The sequence below is a fragment of the Megalobrama amblycephala genome, linkage group LG18, assembly GCF_018812025.1.
Source record: "Megalobrama amblycephala isolate DHTTF-2021 linkage group LG18, ASM1881202v1, whole genome shotgun sequence".
NCBI classification, from domain to species: domain Eukaryota; kingdom Metazoa; phylum Chordata; class Actinopteri; order Cypriniformes; family Xenocyprididae; genus Megalobrama; species Megalobrama amblycephala.
Genome location: NC_063061.1, coordinates 15,407,796 through 15,427,186, shown reverse-complemented (window position 1 = coordinate 15,427,186; position 19,391 = coordinate 15,407,796). Strand labels below are relative to the sequence as shown.

At 38.9% G+C, this 19,391-nt stretch overlaps 2 protein-coding genes across 4 annotated transcripts; one reads left to right on the top strand and one right to left on the bottom strand.

Annotated features, from left to right (window-relative positions):
* Nucleotides 1-190: 190 nt before the first annotated feature.
* On the bottom strand, nt 191-8,454 carry rbm14a (RNA binding motif protein 14a). Of its 2 annotated transcripts, none has more exons than XM_048167371.1 (4): nt 8,321-8,454; nt 7,124-7,487; nt 6,190-7,039; nt 191-4,336 (listed from the first exon to the last, which is right to left on the bottom strand). In XM_048167371.1, the coding sequence occupies exons 2-4, from the start codon at nt 7,470-7,472 to the stop codon at nt 4,057-4,059; spliced, it is 1,479 nt and encodes a 492-aa protein (XP_048023328.1). In that variant the 5' UTR covers nt 7,473-7,487; nt 8,321-8,454; the 3' UTR covers nt 191-4,056. The 2 variants fall into 2 exon arrangements, with proteins under 2 accessions (XP_048023328.1, XP_048023329.1); XM_048167372.1 differs by having other exon boundaries at nt 8,209-8,348.
* Nucleotides 8,455-8,947: 493 nt separating this feature from the next.
* Nucleotides 8,948-19,389, top strand: rin1a (Ras and Rab interactor 1a). 2 transcript variants are annotated; one of them, XM_048165651.1, is made up of 11 exons: nt 8,948-9,230; nt 12,636-12,827; nt 12,921-13,035; nt 13,255-13,327; nt 13,424-13,515; nt 14,950-15,512; nt 15,593-16,091; nt 16,185-16,493; nt 17,397-17,528; nt 18,067-18,233; nt 18,348-19,389. In XM_048165651.1, the coding sequence occupies exons 2-11, from the start codon at nt 12,639-12,641 to the stop codon at nt 18,660-18,662; spliced, it is 2,454 nt and encodes an 817-aa protein (XP_048021608.1). In that variant the 5' UTR covers nt 8,948-9,230; nt 12,636-12,638; the 3' UTR covers nt 18,663-19,389. The 2 variants fall into 2 exon arrangements, with proteins under 2 accessions (XP_048021608.1, XP_048021609.1); XM_048165652.1 differs by having other exon boundaries at nt 12,567-12,827.
* Nucleotides 19,390-19,391: the final 2 nt, after the last annotated feature.

The window sequence follows — 19,391 nt, the reverse complement described above, 5'->3', positions numbered from 1 at the left end:
TCTGAGTATTGAACATTAGGTAAACAAAAGCACGTTCCTTCAGAGACATTAAAATCATATTAAGTTTGGTTTATCGCTTGTAAGGTCTCACTTACAAACATAAAATTATGCTGTTTATTACGCATTTAGACACAAATCAAATGAACATGAAAAGAAACAAAAAATAATAATAATAAAACAAGACCATATATACGATTTAAGCATCATTTATTGAACTTTACAAGAAGAAATTACAAAGATCATGGCACTGAAGCCAGTTTGCAAATAAAAAACGTTAGGATTCAGATTAAGACAATTACATAGACCACAATGAAATTTGCCCATTCAGACTTAGAAAATTTTTTAATGATACTTGAACTTCCCTGAATCACTGAGTATTACAGTTCTCAATTATCTACAATCATAATTTATCAACAGACAATGCTCCACTGCCCAGCTTTTCAAAGCACCTCTAAATCAGAGGAGAAGCTTTAAGTCATAGGAAGGTTGTGAAAGACAGAAAATCAATAAGCATAATTGTAAAGTGTTCAGTTCTAAAATCTGAATGATTTGAGGTTAAAGCCTTTTTGATAATTAGAGGAATGCACAAACTGATTTCGAAAAAGTGTTGATTTCAGATAGGAAAACGTTTTGTATCAAGTGACAGAATAGGCTTACCTTTACCAAGGGCTTTCAAACACCCACAAAATAGATCCCCCGGCCCCCACCCCCCCGACAAACTTGCAGCAGACTGTCCCTATGTTAAGCCAAACAAGTTGTTCTTGCTTATTTAAACCTGTATGTCAGGAATTGGTAACTTCAGTCCTGGAGGGCCACTGTCCTGCAGAGTTTAGCTCCAACCCTAATAAGGCGGCAGTTGAGTTAAGCTTTCTAGTGATCCCAAAGACACTGATTAGCTTGTTCAGGTGTGTTTGATTAGGATTGGAGCAAAACTCTGCAGTACAGTGGCCCTCCAGGACTGAAGCTGCCCATCCCTGCTGTATGTGGACGACATTCAAAATCATGCTCAATCTTTACCCTGAGAGAACTGAGAAAAACAGATGCAATTTGCAGAAGTAATCAGAACCAAGAACCCTTTTCTTGGAGTTAAAACTTAAATCAGTGTGTTGCAGTGGGTTCTATGATCTGAAATGTTGGTAGACAAAAGTTGAGGTGGATGTGAGCTGGACGCATTGGTTACTCACCTACGAGATCATTGCCCTACTTTTGGACAGCTCTGCACCCTTCTTAAGTATTCAAACACAGTTGGAGCGCCTCATCTCGCCAACTGGAAGTGCTTCAAAAAGACTAAATGCCAGAGAACAAGCCAAGGCAAATGTCAGCCATTCTTCCCTCTAACTGCTTGAGAAAACACTTGATTTCCAGCTCAACTTGAAAGCATACAGCCAGAAAACAAACCTCAAAGGCACTAAAACCTTTTATCGTGAGAATTTAGGACAAAAAGTATAATTCTATAGATATGAAAAATCCAACAAATAACCCAGAAAAGTAATTATGTTTCAGACACAATATCATCAGCATATGGGGAAGCTAAATGAGCTGATTCTACTGCTCCAGGCTTAGAGAAAAAAAAAACAACAACAACAATTCCCCATCAATAGGCACTGATCCAACCACATAGCAGAAAAGATGTGCCATCCCCATTGTGTTGAATGTATTGTCAGTACAAACTGATGTGGACCTATTCTGAGCTTCTCTAATAGGTGTGTTAGAATCATGGGGAAGTGTATAATCGAGGTGCAGGCATGGTTGGGGGCAAATGGCTTTACCTTTGTGGGGAGCACGTCCGAGGCATTGTGGGGCGCTAATTCTCTTCCCCCGTCATGCTCAACTTGGCGTCCTGAGGCCCGGGAGCCATTTTAGCTGTAGTTAGCGAAAAGGGAAAATGTGGCTGGAACAGCAGTAATAATAACAAGAGACATGCACTATTTATAATAATACAAAACAGACAATTTACTGTGTAGAATAATTTGTGTGGAGCCCTGGTGTGCTGCAAAAAGCTACACCGCTACCACCTTTCCATCTCCATTCTATCATACATCAAATTGAGAACATTAACACTACAGTGAATGTTTGCCTGTGAAGTTTAATCAAATGGATTAAGTCGAATGTAGAGTGGTGAGATTATGGGTAACGTGTGCTAAGTGAGATTTGTGTGTGTACCCCACCATATTTCTTTGGAATGAAAGACTGAAGACTGCCTGAGGGGCATTCTAGGAAAAGAGGACATACATAACATGATTAAACAAACCATTCTTTTTTTATCATGCCTTCCAATTTCAATCATTATTCACTTTTATTGTATCTGAAGGGAAGCTACTCAACTGTCATAACATCTTGATCACTTTGAAATTTAAGCAAAAAAAAAAAAAAAAAAAAAATCCATTGTAGATGGTATGAAGTTTTGGGTAGATTCCCTTCATAAACCTTACAAAAGTTCGAAACCTCTGGCACTAATCACATGGACTTTAACCTGGATGAATTATTCACACACTTTCAGTTTATAATGTTATAACATGAATGTTTAATTGAATTGCCTAAAATGCTCATGAACTGGGACAGCACATTTGTTTCCTTAAGAACAAAAATACAATTGTATGAAGCACTTCACTGTTTTGTCATTCTTATAACCAATTGCCTTAACTAGCTATATGTCAGGTCTGAACAACTTTTACACCCCCATCCCTAAATAACTAAGTGTTTCCACCCCAAAGCCCCTGAAATAACTTCACATGACTAAGAATAAAGAGACTATGATAATGTAAATGTGAACAAAATAAATGGTCAGAGAAACATAATAGTAATTGCATGGGGCTACTTTCAAAGGAAACAAGAACGTAAAAACCTCAGTCTCTTTTAAAGTCATTTAAGGGGTTACCACCCGTACGCATAAGTCAATACTCCCACGTATTCTGTCCATGTAAGAGAAAGATGCAAGGCCAGAGATGGCAGTCGTTTGCTCTTTAAATCCGGCAAAACATGCATAATTGCTACTGGCAGGCTATAGAACCAGTTCTGTTTGCTATTTAGCAACGACGACATCTCTAACTCATTCAGAGTCAATAGAGGTATCCGAATGGAAAACATTTAGAACATTGAATATGCCTATCGAGTGACAAATTAAGTGTGTCCCTTTTGCAGTTAATCTATTCTTACCTCTCTTTTGCGACAGGCAATTTTAATATCAGTTTTATTGTTGTCGAACTGGGCAGGCTTAACCATCTGCACTAGTGAGGCAGTGGAAAGAGTGTTTAAGTACAGGTTTGTGGATTTGTTTGGTATGGATTCTCCTAAGTATGTCCATATGCACCACCCTTACTCAAATAGGACTATACGAAATAAGTATGATGTGTATGTGATTGTGGTGCTCATGTAAGCTAAGGGATCAACCAAACTGTTAACGTTGTGTTCTCATTCGCTCACACACACAGACTTCACACAGGTCCTCTGTATATTCTATCTAAACTACGCCGTCTTCCTAGTCGCTGGGAAATTCAACATCAGTCTGAGCCAAATACAATATATTGAAAGCAATTTGGATTAAGGTATTTGACTGAGGCTTGCTCCTCCTTTGCGGAACTATGAATTTAATAAAACTGTACCTTAATCTGAAGTACTCGGTTTTACAAAATTCTGTACAAAAAAAAAAAAAGAGGGAAAAAAAAAAAAGTTTATTTTCACAAGGCACAGTCATTTGACTTCAGAGAATGTTGACCTGACACAATGGTCAAAGTATTTTATCTATAAAATTGATAGCTAATGTAATTCTGAGCACTTTGAAGAAAAAAAAAAAAAAAAAAGGGAAAAAAAAAAAAACGAGAGGGGCTCAGAATCAAAATGGCCTTGTAAACTACTACATTCTGTACATAATGACATATTTGACATTATGAGGGGGAAAAATAACTGCGAAACTAAAATATCCAGATTTGATGTAGCTGTAACAATTTGATTTATCCCTTTCCTCCAGTTTATTTTGTCATGTAGGACCAAAACTGACGCACGCACACATTTTCACAACCATACACGTGTGCACACACTCATGTGAGATGGTAGGGGCTATCGATATGGGGACTCAGATGTGTGTTGGTGAGAGTAATCAGGACGGCGTAGGAGGGGCTCCTTGTGTGAAGTTGGCTCATACACTCTTGGTGAAGCTGTGGTGCCAGGGGCTGCCATCTGTTGCGCATCCATTGGGCCTGGAGGCACCATGGGCATCGGAGGGGGTGGCGGCGGCGGCGGCGGATAGCTGTACTGGTACTGCTGATAATGCTGGTACTGCTGGTATTGTTGGTACTGCTGGTACTGCTGGTACTGTTGGTAGTACTCTGCATAACACCTGGTATGGAGAAAGAAGAGTTTAGATGTGCTTTATTCACTTAAAAAAATAAAATAAAAAATAAATTATAAATATTGCATATGTAAATTAGCACTCGCCAAGCGCCAAATGCGTGTAAAAATGCGGCATTGGCGAGTATATGAAACTGTGTCAGTCGCCATATGGCCAGTAACAATGTTTTGATTTCTAACAACGCAATGTTGCGAACATGAACAAAGCTCTGTACAGCTAATGGTGCCGCATCACGAAAGTTTCAGCCTTTCGAATGTAAAAAAAGCCAAGCGCTAGAACACACAAAAGAGAATTTGTTACTCGCGTGCTATGTGGGAAGTTTAACATCCAAAGCCCACACCCTGAAAGCCACGTCTCTCAAACATCGCAAGCTCTCTTTCATGCGCTTGAATGGACAATTTCATTCAGTGTGGTCAAAAAAGGCCCATCTTGGCCAGTAGCCCCTCACTGCAGAACACACAATATCCAGGGGGCAGAGACGGGTAGGTTAAGGGATAAAGTGTGAGGAGTTGGATCCAGATCCAGGGGGCGGAGACGGGTAGGTTAAATGATATGTAAAGTGGGAGGGATCCAGATCCAGGGGGCAGAGACGGGTAGGTTAAGGGATATGTAAAGTGGGAGGGATCCAGATCCAGGGGGCGGAGACAGGTAGGTTAAGGGATATGTAAAGTGGGAGGGATCCAGATCCAGGGGGCGGAGATGGGTAGGTTAAATTATATGTAAAGTGGGAGGGATCCAGATCCAGGGGGCGGAGACGGGTAGGTTAAATGATATGTAAAGTGGGAGGGATCCAGATCCAGGGGGTGGAGACGGGTAGGTTAAGGGATATGTAAAGTGGGAGGGATCCAGATCCAGGGGGCAGAGATGGGTAGGTTTAGGGATGTAAAGTGGGAGGAGTTGGATTCAGATCCAGGGGGCGGAGATGGGTAGGTTTAGGGATATGTAAAGTGGGAGGAGTTGGATCTGGACCTCGCCCCCTGGATCTCATGTTCTGCAGTAAGGACCATCTCGTCTCGGCAAGTATCCTAGTAAACATAGTCGGTTATGTCTCAAGTGAACGCAAACACAAATTGCATAATGATTCATGAGTGCATTCAGTCTTAAAGTGACTGCATCCTAGTAATCCTGCTACTGTCTGCGTTTTTAATGTTAATCAATCAAAGGGCAAAGAAAAAAAATAAATATTTAATAATAAAAATTAATATACTGTATGTAATTATTATGTGTATATATATATATATATATATATATATATATATATATATATATATATATATATATATATATATATATATATATATATATACACAAATTAATGTATATATTTAAGAGAAATGTTATTTATGTACAAAATATTTTTATTTATATATAATACAAATTATAAAAATATAAATAAATACATATACTTGTAAATATTTCTCAAATATATATATGAATGTGTTTGTATTTATATATACATAATAATTACACACTGAACACCCACATATATTAGGCAAACTCAAACTTTTATTTTGTATGCAATTAATCGTTTGACAGCCCTAGCTCTTTTGTAGAACTGACTGCTTACTTGTCTTTAAAAATGTAGGCTATTAAACTGATATTAAGCTAGTAGTTTTAGCTGTGGTATCGAAATTGGAACAGAGGACTGTGAATTTCACAAGTATCTAAAATTTTAGTGTCATCATATCCTGTTTTTGTGTCATGGCTGGTAAAAAATATTTTTGTCCAGTAAATTCTTAAGTCACTGTCCATTGGCAGGTGTGGAAAAAAGTAAGTTTTAGGCCCTGTATATACACACAAAATATTTTATGTATCATTTATATAGCAAAACATGCCTTTACCTTGCAATTGGGTCTCCATTTTTAACTGCAGGTAGTTCTGGACCACCAGGTGGTGTTGGGAGCAGGGCCCGTCTTTTGGGTCGTGTCTGGGAGAACGGCTGGGGAACCGGGTCAGGCAGTAATGGGGCCGAGCGCCGTATTGGACTTCGGTCTCGGTCGGATTTGGTCACAGCCTGCTGTTCGGCCAGAACTTGTTGTCCCTGCTCAAAGAATCGGGCCCGAGCGGCTTCAAAAATGGCTTGGGGGTCAGGCTCAGTACCTCCCATGGTCCCATAAGCTGGACTGGCACCGTACAGAGAGGAATTTGCTCCGTAGGCAGGGTTAACTGCGGCAGCGCCCGGAGGAGCCTCTCCTTCAGTGGGATAGCCGTCCGCAGCCTGGCTTGTCGTCGAGCTGAGCACCTGGTCTGCGACAGCACTATATACTTGACTTGCCAGGGCACCGTAGACTGCAGCACTGACAGGTTTGCCATCAACCCTGGAAGTGGTCAAGTCTTTCAGAGCCGCAAACGTCGGGTCAGTGCTAGCAGTGTTGTAGAAAGAGTTGTGGACACTCTGCTGCACCTGAAGAGGAAGCCCAGCAGCGGCAGCAGCAGCTGCAGCTAATACGGCAGCCTGACTCTGGTGGTGCTCCATGGGAGGCCTGTTGATCGGGCATTCTCCTGCAAAGTGGCCATGAGCACCACAGCTGGCACACGGGACCTTGTTTGTGGTCTGCTGTACCTTGGAGAGCTCCACTGCGAGTGGACGTCCCATAAACGAGGTCCCGTGAAGACCTTCAATGGCTTGTTCTGCATCCTCTTTGCGCTCCATGTGCACAAAGGCGTAGCCTGTTAAAGAGGAGAGCTTTGCTGCAAGAGAACAAGTCGCATTGTTATTTAACACCAAAAATTATGCACCGATACAAAGCAGGTGCATTATAAACAAATACTCACTCTTTACTTTGTCACAATCAAGAACTTTGCCGTAAGCAGAGAAGAGATCATACAGGTCTTCAACTGAACAGGAAGCACACAGATTCCCCACAAATACTTTGGTGGAATTGAGGGGCCTCCCTTTGGACTCCTCAACTACAAGGCTCCGGCCACGGTACTCTCGACCATTCAGATCACGGATGGCACGGTCAGCAGCCCCTTCTCCCTGCAGATGGACAAAGGCAAACTGCCTCAGTACAGTTATGTGCACCACTTCTCCATAAGGGGCAAAAAGTGCTATTAGGTCATCTTGTGTGGTTTCCAAATCCAGATTCCCAACAAAGAGCTTCACTGCGTTGCTGTCGTCCATTGCACCCCAGAATACCTAGAAATAGGGAACAAGCCTTATTTCTTACTTTTTGGCGGCAAGAACCAATTCATACTAAAACTAAACGGGTCTGAAATTTAAGGCGGGCTTTTCAGACCTAAGTTGAAACGGTTCAGCTGAATAAATTGAATAAGGTTTTTCCATTACATTGCGCTATGTAAATATGCGTTAAATATGTTTGCGCTCATTTTTTATTTTAAATTATCTGACTAAGTTTAAAAAGTTTTAATGCGTCTCTAGTCCGTTTATTCATTCCACTACCCTGCGTTTCGCGTTTTTAATCGCAAAACGCGTTCTGTGTGAAAAGCCCCAAATTATAGTTCGTCGAAATGGGGTGATAGACACAAGCAAAAAGAGAAAATGCCAAAATCTCCGACCATTACAGTTATTAAACAAACCCCATTGTAGCCCGCCGGATGCGGGGACGCGCTGCTAATCTGAGCTGCGCAGTCGCTTCTAGAAAGCGCTGAGCTCACCGACTTTAGCTAATAACAACTGGCGGTGATTTACACGAATAGTGTTAGCCAGCTGACTTTAAACAGCTTCCTTAAAACCTTCGCACCTGCCAGCCCCATAAGACGCGCCATTTGTGTTCATATAAGCCTTAAAAGCATTTTAAAAATCGCATAATTAGCACGAACGTAGTTAGCTAGCCACGCGCTAGCTTGTTAGCAACCATAAACAAGGAAATACAAAAATGATCGCACATCATACTCACTGTTAAAACAATTCAGGGAAAGGGGAACAAATACGACCAAACGCCAATGGATAGATTCGAAGCGCTAAAGTATCAAACACGGCAAAAGTGTTTTGTCGACCCTCTCTCTTACCTAACGCGGTGGACAGACTTCATATCCGTTTCCCGACTGTTTGACGGTGTGACGATCGTTCAGTCCGTGCGAGTGCAAATAATAGGTTGAAGGATCCGGACGTTGTCATTATAAAGTATAGCTAAATAGGGAACGTTCACAATTTCATAGGGAAGAACGTTGTTTTAACAAATATTGGAAATACGTGCACGGGATGCAGAAAGAGAAACAGAATGACAGCCAGATTTTTATAAATATATATATATATATATATATATATATATATATATATATATATATATATATATATATATATATATATATATATATAAAGTCCCCATAAAACATGAAACATTTTTGTTGTATAACGTTATCTGTTTATCAAAGTGTCATACATATTTTGATATGCAAGTGGGTACTTGTTCATTATAATCTAGCAATATAAAAGATGAACTAGTCCAGGTTTTAGCTGAAAACTAGTAATTATGACGACACTGTATTTTAAAGTGGAAATGTGGAATCTACTAGGTCTATTATTATTAATTTCAAAGAGGGAATGTTGGCTTTATAGCAATGAACTATATATTTCTCTCTGTGTGTGTTCTTGTGTTATAGGTTGTCAGAACAACGCATGCGCATGCCCAGGTATGAAACTATATGAAACGACTTGTCATGTACGAGAACGCTCGCCTGGAAAACATATGTGTAGGAAGAAGAAACTGTTAATCACAGTTTCACGCAGATTCCCGTAGGCATCTTTTCAAACATGTGGATGTTGGAATAACAAGCTGCATCCCCCTAATTACATATTCCTGGACTTTCCATATTTCCCAAAGAAATTCAGAGCGTTTCATGGATCTGACACTTTAGGAAACGTCACGAAGTAACTTAGTGTAGTTTGTTCTTTTTGAACAGCGATTGATGAACAGAGGTAAGTAGCTCTTCTTAACTATCACTTCTAAAACAAAAGACTAATGTTTTAGTGCCATGTGGCATTTACATTACAGTAAAACATTAACCCTCTTCTGAGAGAGAACGCAGACTGAGTTTGCGCTTAGTCACAAAGGCGTAATGATTTCAAGATTTTAAAAAAATAATAATGAAGATTGTACGAAGTGTTTAAAAATTACTTTTCACTGATCATAAGTATTGATTAAGATTTATATCTATTGTATTCTCCAATTTTAAGTTAAATAGTTCCGTGTTATAGTTTCTAATCTATATATATTTACATATATACATTTATTAACCTACAAATTTGCGAAAGTGGCGTAGTCTGTATTGTACTGGGAGGCTATAATTGTAAGCAATTACATCCATTTTAATACACACAGTATATATATATTGGGTGTGTTAGAATTGATGTAATTGCTTATAAATATACGTGTGTGTGTGTGTATATATATATATATATATATATATATATATATATATATATATATATATATATATATATATATATATATATATTGTTAGGCTAATATTGATGTTGTTGAATTACTTTTTGTGAATCCCATTACTGTGGCCAAACGTGACTGCACCTTAGTGGCAAAGTACTATACTGTGCCATTTTTTAATAAATAGACATATATCCACTGTCATTCCATTTAGTGCTGTATCCAGTTACAGCTCCTGAAAATATCTTGCAGGCAACAATTAAAAAAGCCTCAGCCTGCATTACAAAACCGATAATAGCAGCCCTTCTCCAGTGCATACTTAAAGGCTTCTCTCTCGCCAGTCTGGACTTGCTCTGCTCATCATGCCGAGACTCCAGTATTTCAGAGCTCAGGCGGACAGGACTACAGTTTTTCTGCCCTTTTTTACCCATTAAAACTGTATTCACCATTGGAATGTTCAAGGAGAAATGCTGGAACAAGGAGTTTGGCATAATCTCTTTATTATTTTTTATAGGGAGAAAAAACAGTGAAGGAATTATATTTTAAAATATTATAAATATTTGAAAAACGTACATCTCCCAAACCAAATGTAGTGTGGCCTAACCAGGAATCACACGACAAGACAATATTCCTTTATTTTATTTATTCATTTAAATATTTATTTATTTAGATATTTTTAATTTAAAAAATTTAATACATTCTGCTGTGTGGTCAAATGGAGTAACTCCAAGGAAAGATTTTTGATTTATGACTCAGAAGTTGATGTTATTTGCAAAATATGTTTTTGAGTCATGAATCAAAAATCTTTCCTTTCTTTCATTTTAAAAACACTAATTAAGTACACTTGCACTTATTCAAAGTGCAAATAGTGGTTACAACACTTAAAATGTAGAAAATTTTTTCCCCCACATGTACACGTTTCATACTTTATTGTCCCATAAGCAGACTCATTAATATATTATCATAAAGTATTATTAGAAGTATATCTCAGTTGGCATTTTGTCCTACTAATGAATTTACAACGCTGAGGGGGATTTTGTCTAAGGAACCAAATAGTTCCTTGAGAAGAAAGTTTTAATACCGAATATCACTCTTTTAGTATAGTTTTTACCCAAATGTTTCTTTATCTTCCAAGTAACATCAAAATTATAATAATACTTATTCACCTTTTGTAAAAATACTTTTATTTATGCATTTTGCCAGACACTTTTATCAAAAATCCATGTTGCATTCAAAGTATACATTTAATCAGTTCTTCTCAGTTGAGCCTATTTTGGAGCATGAAGTTTTGGAAAAAGTATCTGGCCTTTCCTAAATTTTAACAGTGGAGGCGTGTGTGCCCGTGGGCAGAAATGCCCAGTGGAAATGTACGTCTCTGTTGCCATAGCAGCCATTAGCTATTGCCAAAAAGTATTCTATACTGGCCCACACAGAGTCAACCTGCTACCCAACCTCACTCAACTAGTGAACAAGTTACTTTAGAGTCAGCTTTAGAGACTAGAGTGTTCATTATATAACATGTATCAGTAAAAAAAGAAAGTTTTCAAATAATGCATTCACTCCTGTATTTTTTTTTTTTAATAGAACCGATTCATGTCACGATAAAACTAATACACTAATACAGTATCTCACAGAAGTGAGTACACCCCTCACATTTTTGTAAATATTTTATTATATCTTTTCATGTGACAACACTGAAGAAATGACACTTTGCTACAATGTAAAGTAGTGAGTGTACAGCTTGTATAACAGTGTAAATTTGCTGTCCCCTCAAAATAACTCAACACACAGCCATTAATGTCTAAACCGCTGGCCACAAAAGTGAGTACACCCCTAAGTGAAAATGTCCAAATTGGGCCCAATTAGCCATTTTCTCTCCCCGGTGTCATGTGACTCATTAGTGTTACAAGGTCTCAGGTGTGAATTGGGAGCAGGTGTGTTAAAATTGGTGTTATCGCTCTCACTCTCTCTGCAAGTTCAACATGGCACCTCATGGCAAAGAACTATCTGAGGATCTGAAATAAAAGAATTGTTGCTCTACATAAAGATGGCATAGGCTTTAAGAAGATTGCCAAGACCCTGAAACTGAGCTGCAGCACGGTGGCCAAGACCATACAGCGGTTTAACAGGACAGGTTCCACTCAGAACAGGCCTCGCCATGGTCGACCAAAGAAGTTGAGTGCACGTGCTCAGCGTCATATCCAGAGGCCACACAAAATATTGACACTTTGGGCCCAATTTGGACATTTTCACTTAGGGGTGTACTCACTTTTGTGGCCAGCGGTTTAGGCATTAATGGCTGTAAATTTGGAAAGCAAATTTACACTGTTATACAAGCTGTACAATCACTACTTTACATTGTAGCAAAGTGTCATTTCTTCAGTGTTGTCACATGAAAAGATATAATAAAATATACAAAATACAAAAATGTGAGGGGTGTACTCACTTCTATGAGATACTGTACTTCTCGAAAATTTAATTCTCAGTTCCTCTTCACCTTGCATCAAGTTTGGAATAAATGATGCTTCTGTTGTGTCGTCTTTAAGAACAATGCAAGTGCTTTTTGAATGGTATGTGTGAATGCAGAACAAAAACAGTAGAGATGAGGTATTAGTCAGACTGTGACACACGGTTCTCACATGGCCAGGAGAAAGAGTCAGTGAGGGAGTTTCCCATAGCCATTGAAGAGCAACGGTCAGAAGGAATAAGAAGGCACATGATTGTGTGAAAATAGCCATTCTAGGAAAAACAGTGACAAAATGTATGAGAATCACACATGAGAAAAAAAACAGATTTACTGTAAGACAGGACTCAGTCACTGACTTACAGACATCCTCCAAAACTGGTCAGAACTTCCTTTTTTTGTTAAGTGCCAACGTGAACATCCACAAAGAGGAGAGATTCATTGCCAAAACAGTTGAAATCTCGCTGTCGTTCAGAAGATGCAGGGTGACCCGGTGTACGACTATCCTGACTCTCAGCCTGTGGGGGACAGACGGGCATGTCCACAGAGAGGATCTCTGAGGAGCATCAGTGTACTGGACCGGCTCTTGCTGACGCACCCTGTGTGGCTTCAGCTCTCTGTTAACTCGGCTACAGCTTTACACATACTGCGACGTGAGCCCCCTGGGGTGAGCAGCACATTTGAACCACCATCTGCTTTGAAAATAGACAGTTATAATCAAACTTTAACAACATTCTTGGAAACTTTTGTTACCTTGTAGACCTTCCTGGTGCGCAAGTCCAGTACATCACAGAAGAAAATGCTGTGCGTCCGGCTGGCAGATGACAGTATGCCGTCATTCTTTAAACAGGTTGTCATCCGAGAAGAGGACTCAGGTGAGTTTGTAGAAATAAATTAAGCTTGTCATCTTGAATATATTTTAAGCAAGTAAGCAATACAGCTTGAAAAAAAGATGACAATATATACACAAATTTTAATATTTAAAAAAATGCATTTAGTAAAATTAATACGAGTAGGCTATACTATTCCGTTTTTATTTTCAATTTAATTTTATGTCGACTTTTGGTGCTAAACCATTTTTCTTTTATTAACAGCCTTCTCTTTGGAAAGCTCAGGAATCAGTTTCCCAGACCTGTGCAGACTCATTGCCTTCTACTGTGTCAGTCGGTATGGATTAGTATTTACTGTGTTGAATCTACAACAACAGCATGACACTTCCCAAATATGACTTTTCTATTCCATTATTCTGGATCTGTATTTTAGGGACGTGCTTCCTTTCACTCTGGAGCTGCCTGAAGCAATAGCCAAGGCTTCCTCACACAAACAGTTGGAGTCAATCTCTCATATGGGTGTGGGTAGGTACAAATCTGACTGTTGAAATTTTGGTTTGAAAGGCACCTTTCTGTCAGGTATTTTATGATACTTTTATTCAGCAAGGATGCATTCAATTGATCAAAGGTGACAGTGAAAATTTATAATGTTACAAAAGATGTATATTTCAAAGTTCTTTTGAACTTTTGAAAGAATCCTGAAAACTGTAACACGGATTCCACAAAAAATATTAAGCCACACAACTGCTTTCAGCATTATAATAAGAAATGTTTCTTGAGCAGCAAATCGGCATATTAGAATGATTTCTGTAGGATCATGTGACACTGAAGACTGAAGTAATAAAGCTGAAAATTCAGCTTTGCCATTACAGGATTAAATTAAATTTTAAAATATATTTATATATATTATAAACAGTTATTTTGATCATATTTCACAGCTGATAAGTTATTTTGATCACTTTCTGATTGATAAATTGCTGATTTTGAAATTCTATTTGACTTCATTATATTCAAAATACATACAATTTTCAGATTTTATAAAAATATAGTTAGAGAGTTATTAAATTAGTGTTTTTTTTTTGTTTTGTTTTTTACATGTAATTAAAAATTTTAAAAGTAAATATTACTTAAATATTTAAAGTTAAAAATAGTGGAAATGTAATTTAAAGGGTTAGTTCACCCAAAAATGAAGATTCAGTCATTAATTACTCACCCTTATGTCTTTCCAAACCCGTAAGACCTTCGTTCATCTTCAGAACCAAATTAAGATATTTTTGATGAAATCCATGAGCTTTCTCGCCTCCAATAGACTGTAACACAATTACCACTTTCAAGGCCCAGAAAGGTAGTAAAGACGTTGTTAAAATAGTGTATGTGAGTACAGTGGTTCAACCTTGTCATGAAGCGACGAGAATAATTGTGCACAAAAAACAAAAATAATGATAATTTAACAATTTCTTCTCTTCTGTCATTCTCCTATGCTGTTGAGTCAGTGTTCTGACGTAGAACACGGAAGCGTTGCATTGTTTACGCTACGTCAACAGCTGTTATAAAATAAAGTCACTATTTTTGTTTGGTTTTTTTTGTGCACAAAAGTATTTTCGTCGCTTCATAACATTATGGTTGGAGAAGGACTATTGTCTTTGAAGGACTGATGTCTTTACTACCTTTCTGGGCCTTGAAAGTGGTGATAACATTGCAGTCTATAGGAGGCTAGAAAGCTCACAGATTTTATCAAAAAATATCTTAATTTGTGTTCCGAAGATGAACTAAGGTCTTACGCATTTGGAATGACATGAGGGTGAGTACTTAATGACAGAAATTTCATTTTTGGGTGAATTAACCCTAATTAATTATCGATCGCTATATCCAATAATTGATACGATAATTTATTGTTCTTTCAAATGATTTTAGACTTCATAAATCATGTTCATCATGATCTCCTCTTGTATTCCACAGAGTTCTGGAGTTCCCACTTAAATGTCCGGGGTCCTCGTAATGAACCTCCTGCCGCTGACAAACTCTTGCCCCCAACTCCAAGCCCACAAGACTGCTTAACGCCCATCAACCCAAACCCCACCCCATTTCAGGAGCTTTGTCCAATCCAAACACGGAGTCCCTGTGAGCTGAATTACGGGGGAGGCAAAGGTTTATGTTTCGTCAACCCCCTCTTCCTACAAGACTACCCTGGTCGCAACGCCATGCGCAGACGTCATCATTTCAAAACCAGCGTAAAGGTTCGAGTCTCCACTGAAAATTCCAGTCCCCTCTCACCACCTGTCATCCCACCACCTCCACCACCGTTACTGGCTAAAGCCAAATGCAAAGCGAGATTAAAAGCTGCAAAACAGATGACCCCACCTGTTGTAGTTGAGCCTGGTGAGGAAGCCGTCAAGAAGACTGTGCAGGAAGACACGGACTATATGCAACCATGTGTAGTGTCTCAGAAGAAGAGCATGGTCACCCCTACTCTTTCTCCCACTGCTGAAGATGACTATCAGATGCCCAAGGCTCTTCAGAAGGTACTGATACTTTTCAGAGCTGATTTTACGGGACATTTTAGTTCAGTTTGTGTTTTATGACTTTCTTTTTGTGCTTTTAGGCCCAGCCGACAATCCTGGAGCAGAAAGGACAGGAGGAGGACGAGGACGAGGAGGAAGGGCTTGTTCTGGAACAGCGACACGCTCCGTCCCTTAGTGAGCTGGACAGCAGCAGTTCGCTTAGCAGCCTCGACGAGACTGAGGAGAGTCCCGAGCGCCCTCCCCTCATACGAGGCACTAGCAACCCAGTCGCGCCACCTCCCAGGAAGTCCATGTCCGCCCTACGCAAGATGAGCGCCGCCTTCATATCCTTTTTCGCCCCAGAGAAGCGAGTGGCGCGGATGGTGGAGGACCTGTCTCGTGACCGCCGGATGGCGTTTGGCTCTCTAGTTCAAGACTTCCTGAGGCAGCAGAGAGAGGCACTGAAGCCCCAGTGCTTGACCTCTGCTGTACAGCTGCTGCAGGATTTGCGTCTCTTCATCAGTCAAGCCAAAGCGTTCCTTCTGGAGTGTGGAGAGCTCGAACCTCCAATAGAAACTCTTCTGACTGAGAACGAGAAAGGTATTTAAATCAGTATGATTTCATGTAATAATGTTGTCAGTATCATTCAAACAAGTTAAATGGTGAAATGCCACCGTATTTTCCTGTGTGCAGACCAAGCGCTGGAGAAAGCCATGTTCCGATGTGTGCTGAAGCCTCTGAAGCCTCAGATCGATGCGGCTCTTCAGACCTTGCACAAACAAGATGGTTCCTTCCAGAGAATAACGGACAGCTTGCAAAGAGCCAAGCGAGTCCCACCGCAGAAGCTCTTTGGGGTTCAGGTGGGCGTTCCTGACGCCCAGGGCATTGAGAAAATTAAGCACAAGTTGACTCTAATGCAGCGGGCTTACTCGCCTATTGACAAAGTGCTGCTACTCCTGCAGATCTGCAAACTCATTTACAAAGCCATGAAAAACAAATCAGGTAATGAAGTTCTTCAATAACATTGTTTTTTGTTTTTTTTATATATGTAGATTTATTTGTGCACATATACTACCGTTCTAAAGTTTGGGGTCAGTAAGATACTTTTAATGTTTTTGAAAAAAGTCTCTAATGCTCACCAAGGTTGCATTTATTTGATCATAAATACAGTAAAAACAGTAATATTGTGAAATATTATATTAATAGTTGTTAAAAGTACCGACTTCGTTACTAAAATTTTAAAAATGTGGCGCTTTGAGCGCGGTTGAGCGGATTCATATACACCTGATTGGCCATTGTGTTCATGCGCTCAACATATATGTCTGTGATTGGCTTCAATGATCAACGCTTCAGATACTTTGTAAATAGTTATCAATGACGCTCTTCCCCAAGCGCTTACACAGATACACACGGGAGCGTTTTAAAGCAGACGGACCATTGTAGGCAATCACAGACATATCTGATGAGCACATCAACACAATGGCCAATCAGAGTTGTTTATGAATCCACTCAACAGCGCTCAAAGCGTCACATTTTTAAAATTTCAGTACCAATTGGTCCCAAAGTCGGTACTTTTGACAACTCTAATTACCATTTAACAGTTTTCTATTTTATTATGTTTTAAAACGTCATTTATTCCTGTGATGGCAAAGCCGAAGCGTTCAGTGTCACATGATCTTTCAGAAACCATTCTAATATGCTGATTTGGTAAAATAAAACTTTTCTTATTATCGATGTTGAAAACAGTTGTGCTGTTAAGTATTTTTGTGGAACCCCTGCTACATTTCAGGATTTTTTGATGAATAGAAAGTTCAAAAGAACAAATCTTTTGTATCATTATAAATGTCTTTACTGTCACTATTGATCAATGTAATGAGTCTTTACTATCTGTATTCCTAAAAACAGGTCAGGAATTTGGAGCAGATGACTTCCTGCCTGCTCTCTCCTACGTGATGGTGCTGTGCAATATGCCAGAGATCTCTCTGGAGGTGGAGTATATGATGGAGCTTTTGGAAAGTTCTTGGCTTACAGGAGAAGGTATGGATAAATACTTTGGAATCTTATTCTTTAGCTCCACAGCTAATCAATACATGAATACCTATCTACACTGAACTGTATAAATAAATGGTAATAAATGTGACCTTGGACCACAAAACCAGACATAAGTCGCACGGGTATATTTGTAGCAATAGCCAACAATACATTGTATGGGTCAAAATTATCGATTTTTCTTTTATGCCAAAAATCATTAGGATATTAAGTAAAGATCATGTTCCATGAAGATATTTTGTAAATTTCCTACCGTAAATATATCAACAATTTATTTTTGTGAGTGGATATGTATTGCTAAGGACTTCATTTGGACAACTTTAAATGGGATTTGTTATATCTCGACCAAATATTGTCCTATCCTAACAAACCATACATCAATGGAAAGCTTATTTATTTAGATGATGTATAAATATCAATTTCAGAAAATTGACCCTTATGACTGGTTTTGTAGTCCATGGTCACAAATAGAATTTATATAATTAATAAATTATTATTAATCAGGATTATTATTATTCTCTTGAAGGGGGTTACTATCTGACAAGTGTCTATGCCAGTCTGAGTCTGATTCAGAGTCAGCCAGAGGATGTGCCACCCAGCGGCCTCACAAACCAGGCCAGAGAGTCTCTGAAAGAATGGAGTCGCCGTCGGAGCAACGAAACCGCAAATCAGAAAGACAACAAATTGCACCAGGTCAGATATACTGGTTGAACAAAGCAAAGTACATCAACACTTGCTGAACTGTGCATTCAAGTATATATCAAAAGTACCAACAAAAAACAAGTATGTGTTGTTTCTATGCCACAGAAATTTATAAAGGTGCTGTTTCAAGATGGAGACCGTAGCATGGTGAAAACTCTAATGTGGAAGACAGCGCTCAACACTGAGGCTATGGCTCAGCTCTGTGCTTTGAAATTTGGGGTGGATCGGCCGGAGGAATATAGCCTGTTCTGTAGGAGAGATGGGGAGTTAACACCTCTCCCGTCTAACGCACAGTTTCAAGACCTGCAGAGCATGGGCTTGAGTGGGGTTCCCCTTATTTACCAGGCGTCCAATCAGGAAGAAAGGTCCCAGAAGCTGAACAGAGGGGGCGCGGTGGATCTCACAGAGGAGGCTTCATAAAATGAGACTTTTTGTTGGATGTCACATGTAGGTCAAAGCAATTCTGTATTTTATACAGCATGCCTGGTTTGTCGCATAAGAGCTGAAAATATGCTCGTAATGGAGCTCAAAAATGATTCAAGCTGTATTTCCACTAAAATAATTTAATGTTGACTCTTACACTCTTAAATGTTCTTTATTGGCATCTATGGTTCCATGAAGAACCTTCAACAGCCACTGAAGCTTTCCACTGCACAAAATGTTCTTTATAGTAAAAAAAAGGTTCTTTAGATTGGGAAGCCAAAATGGATCTTCCATGGTATTGCTGCAAAATCCCTTTTTTGAAACTTATTTATAAGAGTGTAGAATGTAAAATGCAAAATCAGCCTATTTTTGTGTTCATTACTGGTAATTATGGATAGTGTTCAGCTGGTGTTGTGTTAATTTCATTGGGCTAAATTATAAGGCATTTCCTCTTGTTATATTATTTTTAATTTTCTTATAGGTTGGTTATTAATGACTGGATTCATTACTCCAACTTTTAGTTCTTTTTTTCCTTTTAGTCTTTTCTAATGTAAAAACTGTGTGGGTAATTAACATGTGTGGGTAATTAAATTTCTCATTGATGAGATGGTCAGTATTGAGTTACTGGATTTTGTCTTATTGTTCACCTTGTATCATGATAATATTTATATGAATGCATTGTACAAATGTTTTGGTATTTTGAAAGTAAAAAAACAATACAATATC